This window comes from Parasteatoda tepidariorum, chromosome 3, assembly GCF_982258835.1.
Source record: "Parasteatoda tepidariorum strain Cologne lab strain chromosome 3, Ptep-v5.0, whole genome shotgun sequence".
In the NCBI taxonomy this organism is placed as follows: domain Eukaryota; kingdom Metazoa; phylum Arthropoda; class Arachnida; order Araneae; family Theridiidae; genus Parasteatoda; species Parasteatoda tepidariorum.
In genome coordinates, this window is record NC_141757.1 from 123453042 (window position 1) to 123465414 (window position 12373).

Sequence of the window (12373 nt, forward strand, 5' to 3'; positions counted from 1 at the left end):
TTCTTCCCAAACACCTCAGTCGATACTAGTTAGCGACAAACTCTCAAACTAATAAAACATTTTCCAAGCATTATCTATATCTTTCTGTATTGAAAAACTGTTGCGTTTGCAGTTTATTGTATGATTTCATGCATGAAAGATAAAAAATACTAAAGATCCATTCGTTTTATTCTACTTCAAATATTCAAGGCACTAAATATTTACAAATTGGAATTAAGATGCAAAAGAATCTTATCTTGTATGTTTAGCATTGTTATTGTAAACATGATAAATGCTTTGAGAAAAACTACCTTAAAAGATCTCTATTCCGGGAATTTTTCCAATCAGTATCTCCAGATTTTACCAGATCTAGAAAAGAATCCTTTTTCCTGAAATACACAAAGCTATATTGGGAGAATACAACAATTGCTTGAATTAAAATGTTTAATAAAAATTTAATTAAAGTTATTATTAAAATGCTTATTTTTCTAGAAAATAATGTTTAATGGCTTATACACTGTGACAAATTAAATTCTAATTAAGTTAGATAAAAAAGTTTGTTATTTTAAATATTTTCAATATAAAACTAAATGAAAAAGGAATTTTAAAGTGGATTTAAAAAAAAGTACACTTACTTAAAATATAAAGCTAAATCAGTCGATAAGATTGCAGACTCAACAATGGATATGATATTTCTGTATTCTTCTGGTGATAGAGATTGAAATATATTATTTCCCTAAAAAAATTAAATAAATTTTTAAAATTGTAATTGGCAATTTTAAAAACAGATTTTTGTATGAAATTTAATTGCATGTTCAGGTATTTTTTCTGCAAAAATTATGAATCTTTAGGAGATTTTTTTTATTTAAAGGATTTATAGAAAAAAATTAAAAGTATAAAAACAAAACTTTGTTAGTAACTTACCTCGCTATTTAAAATCATAACACTCTGATCAAAATGATGATGTTCCATTGTAGAGGTTCCATATAAAATTGCTAAAGGAGATTCTGTTCTAAAATAAGATTACAAAAAAAATAATTATCAGCATTATTTATAACACCAAACTTTAGAAAACAGAAATGTTTCGAATATTTTAAAATGTTAGTTATAAAAGATGAAGACAAATGGTTATGATAAAAATATTTCTTAACTGATCTTTTACTTTTGAAATAGTATAGTATTTACTCTTTTCAATAACAAATTATTTATTAATTTGTTATTGAAAAGAGTAAATTGGCAATACAAAATGATAAAATTGAACATTCTAAGCCAGATCTTTTTTTTTTCAAAAAAATAAAAAAACGAATGTCCGATCATCAGGTATTACTTTAACATTTGTTACGATATCATCAAGTAACTACAAATTGATAAGTTTTCTTAAAATTAATTATTTCTGAAATATAATTATAGAAATTCAAATGAACTCCATAATTATAATCTTTATATTACATAGTATTTCTTAACTGATCTTTTATTATTGAAATAGTATCGTAGAAAAGCATTCACTTACTAATTCATTTATTAATTTGTTGTTGAAAAGAGTAAATCTTCAACATGAAATGATAAAATCAGATGTTCTAAGGCAAATCTTTTTTTTTCAAAAATAAATTAAAAAAATAAATATCTAAGCATCAGCTATTATTGTAACATTTGTTACGTTACGATCAAGTAACTATAAATTGGTGAGTTTTTTATTAATTAATTTTTAAATATAATAATAGAAATTCAAATAAAATCTATAATTATGGTCATTATATAATATCATGAAAAGAATTTAAAATCAATAAGGAAAAAACCCTAATAAACAATAACCCAAATTATTTTCTTTTAAAAATAAATAAATATATAAAAAATAAATATCTAAGCATCAGCTATTATTGTAACATTTGTTACGTTACGATCAAGTAACTGCAAATTGGTGAGTTTTTTATTAATTATTTTTGAAATATAATTATATAAATTCAAATAAAATCCATAACTATGGTCCTTACATAATATCAATAAGGAATTTGCAATCAATAAGGAAAAAAACTCATTAATGCTGCATTTTAAGAAATGTCATTGTAAGTAGTTTTATTTTATTGATGTTACATAATACAAAAATTTATTTCGAACACGCAATTCATGAACATTAATTGTGGTTATACACCCTGGAGATGTATATAATAAAATAACTCAAATCACTAGATTAGGAATTTTGTCACGCATTAAACACAAATAATGATTAGAGTTGACCTTGCTTAAGAAATACATCTGTTTTCCGAACCTTCAAGTCCTCAAATGTTTGCTGATAACTGTTTATAGAATAAGAAGCAAGAACTATTATTATTTTAATTAAATTTCTAACTTACTTAGTTTGAAAAGAGTTATTAGTTCCTCTATGATCTAAATCATGACACAAACACGCAACCAATAACGCCATTACTTCAAAATCCGACATCATTTCTTTCATATTTCCTGTCTGAAATGTCACAAATAAGACCATTGTTTCAAAATAAATATGAGTAAAATAATTATTTCTGTTAAAGATTTAAATGCTATCTTAAATTATACAAAACACAGAAAATCACTCATAGTTTTCAAACAAGTATTTTTTTGTCAGTTTCGGGTTAAAATAAGGCTATTTCTGATTATCATCTTACTTATTATCCTATTAGTATCCCATTGGAGGAAACATTGTCAGAAAACATTTAATCCTTTTATAAATGAACAAAACCATATTTGTTTTTGGACTTCATTGCCCCACTGCAGCATTAAAGAATCAGGCTATTTCAAACAATTATTGATTTATTTGCTATTTCTGATGTCATGTTTCTTTATTGATCAGCCTCCTCGAACACAAAACAACACCAACCCAGATCCCAGGGTCGAACAAAACGAGTTAAAGGATGCTTTATTTGCATTCAAAACAACAAAAGCACCAGGTCCGGACGAGCTGGACTTCATGATATGGAGAAAGATCTCTGATGCCGACCCAACAATCTTAACTAACTGGGTCAATAAATGTCAGGAGTTTAATCATTTTCCAAACAACATCAAATCAGCAGCAGTAGTTTATTTCGCAAAACCAAACAAAGATCTAACACAACCAGATGCCTACAGGCCCATATGTCTTCTACCAACAATAGGGAAACTCTTGGAAAAAATTATTTATCAGAGACTGATCCATCACCTGGAAAAAAACAACAAACTCAGCGACTACCAATTCGGCTTCAGAGAAGGCAGATCGACTGAGTCTGCTCTAAAAACTGTAATTAACGAGGCCAAAACCGCCAAAAAGAATAAGAATTGTAAACGGCAATACTATAAATCCCTAATATCGGTCGACATCGAGGGCGCCTTTGACTTCATACAGTGGACACACGTAATACACAGATTAAATACTATAAACTGTCCAACTCAGCTCACAAACATAATCAACAGTTACCTCTCACTTAGATCAGTTGAGTTCAATGGTGGTACTGATATAACTAAAATCGATATCTACAAGGGTTGTCCACAGGGCTCCTGCCTAGGACCCCTACTATGGCTTATCATTGCGGATATCTTTTTACAACAGTTCAAACACGACCATGTTAAAACACAAGCCTTTGTAGATGACTACAGCTTCATTGTCTCAGGCAAAACAAGGAAAGACCTAGAATCAAATGCTAATGAGGCAATGACACAATTCAACAACTTTTGTAATGCACAAAGCCTAAAACTGTCAATTGACAAGTGTAACTACATCACTTTTAATAATCCTTTCAAGCAGAGACAACCAATAATCAAAATAGACGGTCACACAATAAAATCAGTAAATCACATCAAATACCTAGGTATAGTATTGGATCATCATCTAAACTACCTAGAACACATTAAATCACTTAGAACAAGAGCCACAACACTACACAACAATCTCATAAAACTAGCCCCAAGGACCTGGGACATTAATACTAAAATGCTTAAGCATTGGTACAAGACTGTGGCAGAAAAGGCCTTTACGTTACAATACAGCATGGGGTACAGAACTAAATAAAACCACGATCAAAGAGCTGCGCAAGGTGCAGCTGCCCCTACTAGTCAGAATAACAAGATCATTCAAAACAGCACCCACACCAGGTCTGAATGTTCTGGTAGGTTTACCGCCATTGCACCTGCAAATCCAAAAAGAAGCACTACCAGCTAACACACTAAGATTCAATTAAGAAAACACACAATACAACTTAAAAGTGGGTGAATATCAGCAAAAGATAAAAACACAAATGGTCCATCCGGCCCGTAAGACTAGCCATAAATACACTAACCTACCAACAAGTACTAGAACTAGCCAAACAACGACGGTACAAATCTACACCGATGGCTCCAAAACAGACAATGGCGTAGGAGCCGCATTCTGTGTTTACCACAACAACCAACATGCAAGAAAACACAGTGTTTCAAGCAGAGGTTTTAGCCATCAAAGAAGCCATTAAATGGTTAGAGACACACAGCTGCAAAGATACAACAATTTTCACAGACAGTCTGGCTAGTATACACGCTATTAGAAAAACGAAACAAAAAAACCCACACGTGGCAACAACACAAATACAACTAGAACAGCGGATTTAGCGGCTAAAGACGTAACAGCAGGTCACGGGACTCCCAGCGGTGTTCTGCTTCCACCATCGAGCCTAAGAAATAAACGTAAAACCATCACACAAAAACTTTGGCAAGCATACTGGGACGAAAATGAAAAAGGCTATACAACAAAATCATATTACCCTAAATTAGACACAGACCGACTTATAGGCCATCGAGCAGCAATACAATTGCTTACAGGACATGGCTTCTTCACCTCATTCTTTCACAGGATGCAGCGAATAAACACAGACACATGCCCATGCGATGACACAGGTATCCCAAGTCAATACCTATATGACTGCCCACTAACTGAATCGTACCACCTCAAAAAACCCAATGAATAAGGCAGAACGATATTTGCAGACAGTTTCAAAAACAAGCATATTATGTAAAAACTAATAAATATTCTTGCCATAACCGGGAACATCACAGACAATATGTCATAAACTTAATAATAACTTTGTAAAAATACTGGCAGCAAATACAATCATGAGGAGTCAGGGCACCAGGCAAACCATTGCTGCAGCATAAAAACACACTCTTGCCCCACCCATGACCAACAAACATTTGGCAGGCAGTCGGTCAACACAAGCCGTTGGCCGTGAGGCTTAAAAAAAGCCCTCAAGTTCGATCCACACAAACAAGAGTAACTGTCGATAAACGCACACACAATAATACACTAATCTATATCATTATCATTTTACAAAGGGTACAAGGGCTTAAAAACAGCTGGGTCTTCAGCAGACCAACTAGCGTCCATAGCAGTAAAAATATTGGCCAAATATAACCTAACTGATATCCCTATGTCTCTCAAACTCCCAAAATCTCTATGACTAACACTGATACATAGTCTCAGAACATAACACAAACAAAACAAGCATATCCCACAATCAACCACGGACTGGCTCACAATGGCAGCCAACATGGTTCATCACCACACACTCCTCACCACTGACCCTGCTCCTAGACACTGGGGGCAAGCAGTGTGCCAGGAGCTTTTCAGCTACCCATGATGGCTATTCATGTAAATTTTTTAAAAAAAAAGGTGGGGGATGAGTCAACCAACTTAATTACTAATTTCTAATATGTTACCACCATTTATGATTTTGGTAAGTTTTATAATTCACACTCCACCAAAGCACTGCCTCAACTACCACTCATACTAAAAATAGGTAAAACACACAACACAACATAAAAAAACATACATACCCCACAATCACCCACGGACTGGCTCACAATAGCAGCCAACGTGGTTGATCACCACACACGCCTCACCACTGACCCTGCTCCAAGTCCCTGGGGGACAGGCAGTGAGTCTGGAGCTTTTCAGCTACCCGTGATGGCCATTTATGTTAAATGTAAAAATAAAAAACCTGTGACCTGACTAGCTATTTTATATTATACTGTTATTGTCGATGTCCATCCCTTGAGTCTGAAATGTAACGCTGCTAGTCAATCAATGTAAAATTACTAATTAACATCTGATGTGATAGTTATAACAGTAGGCTATTCAAGATCTAGGTGTCTGCTCAAATTAGCCACACAACTTTTCTCCCAATCATCCTTAATCCGGATAAATACTAACTGCAACACTCTGTGATTATCTCAAAGAGCAAACTAAACAATATGGACCCAATTAGGTTAAATAACTAAAAAAAAACATAAGGTACTCAATCAATTAGTGCTAACATAAGATTCTAATCTTGTTCTAAGGCAGTAAGCCAAATTAGATAAGTTTGTTTCTCATGATACTAATTTTTCAAATTCAATACGTTACAGGTGATGAACAACACCATAATGGAACCACTAGACAGAAGATCTTGGTAAACACTAAACCCATTATCTAACTGATGTAACGATGGTTTGCCAGATTAACATCCAATTATGACAAATGATTTCCATTTACTGCCATAATCAACTATATAATCAACTAATACTTCTTGTAGCAGGTCCACAGGTGCGGTGCAACAGTAATTCTGATAAATTGTCGCTATTAGACCGGGATAGCCTGGTATGTGGGGTGCCGGGCCGCGTATTTACAAAGACTCAAGGATACAGCCCACTTGGCGCGATAAAGAGCATCTAAGCATTTTTGGTGCGAAAAAGAAAGCTGCGCATGCGCTGTAAGGAAAAGGCATATAGAGCAATCCTTTGCGTTTGGGTTAGTTCCGTTGTTGACACTTTTAGTCGCTCGCTATTTTAGTTTGTGACATTTAACCAGGTTCAACCTTAGTAGTTTATTAATCTTAGGTATGACAGATGATAATTCAAAACAAATGCCCTTTTCAAGAATGTAAAACATAAACCCATTTTTTTTTCAAAAGTACTGATAGTATATCATATATCCAATTTCTTATAATAACGTCTATTAGGGTAACAATTTTTTAAAAATAACAATAGTGTTTATCATTAATCAGCAGTTTGAATATTTGTATAATATATATTCAATTTACTACAACAGTGTAAGCAGTAGAAACACAGTGGCGATCTCAAAAATGCTATATTAGAAATATCTCCATACAGATTTTTAAAATTAAAACATCTATGCTTTTTTTTTCAAGCAATCAAACACTTTAATCTCATCTTATTAAAAAAATTCGTTCTGAGCTGAAGTATTATAATTATCTCAAATCGTTTTGTTACAGCTCGATACTAAAGTATTGTTATGCTAATCACAATTCGTCGATTTCATTTCGAAAGACGATAAAAAATTTATAAACTGCTGTTGAAATATTGTACACATTTTCACGATTCCTTAACCTTAAATTGAAATGTAAACACAACAACGCATTCTGTACGGGGTTACAACAATCGAAAGAGGATGTGTGGGTTTACCACAAATCTGGCGACAATCCCTAATATCGCGCCAAGTGGGCTGTATCCTTGAGTCTTTGTAAATACGCTGCCGGGCCCAAGTCCAAGAGTTCGTGGGTTTGGTCCTCGCCGGTCAAAGACTCCCCGTGTAGTAAATGGTGACTGATGCACGTTAAATTTGTCGAGTCTCAAAGTCCTCTATGTTCCCATAACAAATCAATACCTCTGGGGGTACTAATCCAGGAGTTTCTTTGTCTTCTGGATTGGTTCAAAATTACAAGGCTACGGCGTTGAACATTAGTAGTCGTAAACCCAAAAATTGGGTCGGCTGTTCAACGGCGACCATAAAATAAAATGAAATATCACGAAGTGCAGATACTCTAAAAGGGCAATACATTTAAAATTAATTTTAAAAAAATCATTAGAAAAAATATCTAAAAAATCTGATTTCTTAAATAGTAAATTAGAGAATGTATTGAGTTGTGATTTAACATTCTAATAAAGAAATATTACAATTACTTTCATCATCGCAAAAACTGTTTGCGTTACATTTAAAGCATGCCTCCAGTTATGATATATAACAGGTCGGTAATTTTTCTTGACACTCAGAATCCATCTGCATAACACCTAAAATATAAATATACATAGATTACTTAGTATAAAAGATAATAACTTTAATAATATTATAATATTTTACGTAATATCATTACATTCTAATTAAGCAAATATCATAATAACATTTAAAGAAAAATAATTCCTTAATTATATTGAAATGATAAAGTTAGTCCCTTTCATTTAAATTGTTTTAGGATGGAAATGGGTAATTTATTTTTATTTCACTTGTTTATTTATTTGCTTATCGTAAATTTAAATCCCGTATGCAAGAATACAATTCTGAAATATGAATTACTATTGCATGATTTCTGTGCTAATTAATATAGTATATAAAATTTAATTAAAAGTAAAAAATGCAACAACAAAAAAACTAATGAATGGATTTGATGAATGAATTTTATTACTATATTTTATAAATAGAGTTGAACTGTCGACTTTTTTTAGAATGCGGCTATTGATGTTAAACTCCATCGCCTTGAATTTTCAAACAACCCAAAAAACTAAGGAGCTTTTAGATCAAACATTGAGATAAACTAACTTTCGTGGAAGGCTTTCTGGGGGAACTAAGCAGAGTTTTCGTTACTCGTTGTGGAAGACAACACAACATAGAGTTAGCCAAATGGCAAGATGATTGATTCTAACCTATGATCCGTCTACGAGGGTTGCTATTTATATTTCTGGCCTTGGCAACAGTAAGTGTTGCTAGGCGACCGCAGACGATTTTAATCGAAAGTTTGATATTTTAAACATAAATTCAGCAGACGATTTACCATTATAGCTTCATTTGTGTTGTTGACAGTAAATTGAAAAGTTCTTCTCTTTCAAAAAATGGAATTGAATCGTGAACATTTTCGTGCCATTATTTTTCATAACTTTCGATGTGGATTGTCAAGACAAGAGTGCTTCGATGAACTTAATTCTTTATTCAGCGATAAAGCACCATCCTACAGCACTGTAAAAAATTGGTATAACGAATTTAATCGAGGTCGATGTTCGATCCAGGACGAATCCCGTGCAGGTCGTCCAAAATCCGTTATTGTGCCAGAAAAGATCGATGCTGTGCGTGAACTGATAAAGCAAGATCTTCATGTGACATACCGTGAGGTAGAGGCGTCTTTGGACATTAGTATGACTAGCATTAATAAAGTATTGCATGAACACTTAAGCGTGAAAAAAATTTGTTCGCGTTGGATCCCGCATAATCTGACAAACGCTCAAAAAAAGGCTCGTGTCGATTGGTGCAAGGAAATGCTGGAAAAATACGTTCAAGGTACATCAAAGGCTGTGTATAACATCTACACAGGTGACGAATCATGGATTTATGCATATGAGCCGGAAACAAAACAGCAATCAACTGTATGGGTCTTCCAAGACGAGGTAAAACCAAGAAAAGTTGTTCGAGGAAGAAGCACATCAAAACAAATGATTGCCTATTTCTTCGGCATTAACAGTCATGTGGCAACAGTGGCATTAGAGCAACGCAGGACGGTCAATTCTGAATGGTATGCGACCATTTGTTTGCCAGAAGTCATCGGAGAAATTCGAAAAAAGCAGAAGAACAGGTGAATCATTCTTCATCATGACAATGCGAGCTCTCCCACATCGACTCAAACAAAGGCATTTCTGACGGAGCGAAAGATCGAACTGATGGGTCATCCGCCGTACAGCCCTGATTTGGCACCCAATGACTTCTTCTTATTCCCTCACATCAAAAATAAATTACGTGGACAACGAATTTTGACCCTCGAAGAAGCGGTTGATGCATTCAAAACGCATGTTTTGGAGTTTCCTCAATCGGACTGGAAAAAGTGCTTTGAAAATTGGTTCAAACGCATGCAAAAGTGTATTGATCATCATGGAGAATATTTTGAAAAACAATAAAACCAATTTCGATCCTACATATTTGTTTCTTCATTATTAGGCCAGGAATATAAATAGCAACCCTCGTACTAATGAGAATATCTTACGTCAGCAATGTGGGCAGCTGAATTTGAATCGACAGCCATAGCTGAGGTTGGAACTTGGATGGCCTTATCAGAAGGGGAGCACACCATTCCCTGCTACCCTGCTGCTCAGATTGATGGATTAAAAATGAAAAAAAAAACATAAAGGAATAAGTTTTCTTAGAATGTAAGCTATCTTATGTTATAACTGAGTTAATATTGTGGTATATCAATTGCAGTTAAAAGAATAGGACGTAAAAACTAATTGAACGAATTCTTTAACCTCTGCAGGATATAAAAAAAAACTCACTTGATAAGGAATGTGAAATTTCTGAATAAGATCCATGTCTAAGAACATCCGTATCGCTGCTTGGCACGTGTCTTCGTCACTTAAATTAAAATCACTGAAGTCAAAATTGTACAGCTTAAATTTCTCCCCACTCGGTATCTGCGTTTGCTGAAAAGAAAAGATATATGTAGAATTACGCATGATTATTATCTTTCAGTTAAGTTAAATATGAAATAATTTTTGAAAATAAATATTGGCCGTTATTAAATGGCAATAAGTTTTTTTTTTAAAAAACTGCAAGAAAAAAATATAAAAGAGGTTTACGAAATAAAACGTTTTAGAAGGAAGAAGATATATAGAAAAAATAATTATTTAAAAAAAATGAGTAACGCGTCTAAAAATTCTGATTTTTTAAAAAAATTTTTAATAAGTTCTTTTAAATTAAGTGAGAGTTAGTATAAAAGAGTTTTAATATATTAGCTCTTAATTGTTTGAAAATAGTTTGGAGTTTTATAAAATAATGTGGGGTTTTTCGATTTTGATTCAATTTTTTTATGAGACTGCAGTTAGCAAAATAAAATTAAATAATAGAAATAAGTGCTAAATCAAATTAAATAATAGAAATAAGGGATAAATCAAATTGAATAAGCAAATGGTAGAAAAAATAATTGAAAACAGCATCACAATTTTTCGAAATGAATGAAAAACACATTACAATAATTATGAATATTCACCATAAGTTATGGAAACATGTTGTAATAAACCAATATTGAAAGCATTTCTTTAAATAATTTTTCTTCAGTCCATACATTTATTCTATACCGCGCAATCTGGTAAAAATGTTTTGAACTAAAATAACAAACTTTGCGGGGGGGGGATATTACTTCATTTTCATTAAAAGCTTCTGAAAACCGCCAAACTAACTTAAGGCAATTGCGCACTATTTTATATTTTCAATTCAACATTTTTAGTTCAAATTTCAAATCTCCTGAAAAAAAATATAGGTAATGTCATAATCTGTATTAAACTAAAATGTTTATCTCGAATTTCTTAAAAACACAGTCTAGGAGAGTTTGATCTTCAACGCTATGGACTATTTTGACGACAAACAAAAAATTCGCATAGAATTAAAAATCTGATCATTGAAGCCAGCGAAAAATTTGCCAATCAGTTTCTCATTCGCAATCAAATTTTTCACATGAGCGAGAATGACCCTGAATCCTATTACCAACATAGTAATTAAAAATGAATCAATTTCGGCTTTTTCATATTATAACTAAATATAGTAGTTAAACTATTTATTATTTATCTCCTTACCATCAACCTTCTTGTTTCTTCTAATGATGATGAAGCATGATATGATAATACTTCTAAAGCTACTTTTTGTTTCGCCATAAGCTTGTTGGCGTTTTCATACATCTGTGTATTATAAATGCCTAGCCCACAAAATATTGAAAATGCCTAAAATAGAAAAGAGCTTATATTATTCACATAAAAATAAATATTTATTTATCTTTTAGGGGATATTTGTAAGACATCAAGTGATCATAAGTTTTATGCAAACACTTAAATCAGGGGTGTCAAACTCGCGGGCCGCATGTGGCCCAGTCAATATATTCAACGCAAAGTAAAAATAAAATAGAAATGTGAATTAGAAAGGAAACTAGCATATAAAATTATAAAATACTTTATTTATAAACTATACGGATCATTTTAAATTGTACGCGCGAAAATGTAAAATTCTAATTGGCCTGTGGCACCTGCCATTCCAGTGATACTGCATCTTATCAAAAATACGCAGAAAGAATTGCAAATCCTAGAACAGAATTTGAAACAAGGTTTAAAGATTTTAATTCCTTGGAAAACAACTTTTGTTTGCTTTCTTCGATTTTCTCAATAAATATAGACTCAGTACCCAGTAATATGCAAATGGAAGTCATTGAGATTCAGTGCGACTCAAATTTGAAGACAAAATTCATTTAAGGGGGTGTGTCTGAATTTTACAAATATTTACCGGTAAGGTTTGAAAATACTCGAAAATTCGTATATGAAATTATTTCCATGTTTGGAAGTACTTATCAGTGCGAGCCATTTTTTTCTGTTATGAGTGAAAATAAATGTCCTGTCCGAA

General features: G+C 32.7%; 1 protein-coding gene across 5 annotated transcripts in view; it reads right to left on the reverse strand.

Annotated features, from left to right (window-relative positions):
* Positions 1–12373, reverse strand: part of LOC107449100 (cGMP-specific 3',5'-cyclic phosphodiesterase) — a 308625-nt gene that overhangs the window by 16188 nt on the left and 280064 nt on the right. For 3 of the 5 annotated variants that reach the window (XM_087160032.1, XM_087160031.1, XM_087160034.1), the window contains exons 12-18: positions 11560–11703; positions 10264–10410; positions 7915–8022; positions 2331–2440; positions 904–991; positions 615–715; positions 291–383 (exon numbers count right to left, since the gene is read on the reverse strand). In XM_087160032.1, coding sequence (XP_087016158.1) covers positions 291–383; positions 615–715; positions 904–991; positions 2331–2440; positions 7915–8022; positions 10264–10410; positions 11560–11703 — 791 coding nt within the window. The remainder of the gene's footprint in view (positions 1–290; positions 384–614; positions 716–903; positions 992–2330; positions 2441–7914; positions 8023–10263; positions 10411–11559; positions 11704–12373) is intronic. The other 2 variants (XM_087160033.1, XM_087160030.1) reach the window with 1 other exon arrangement.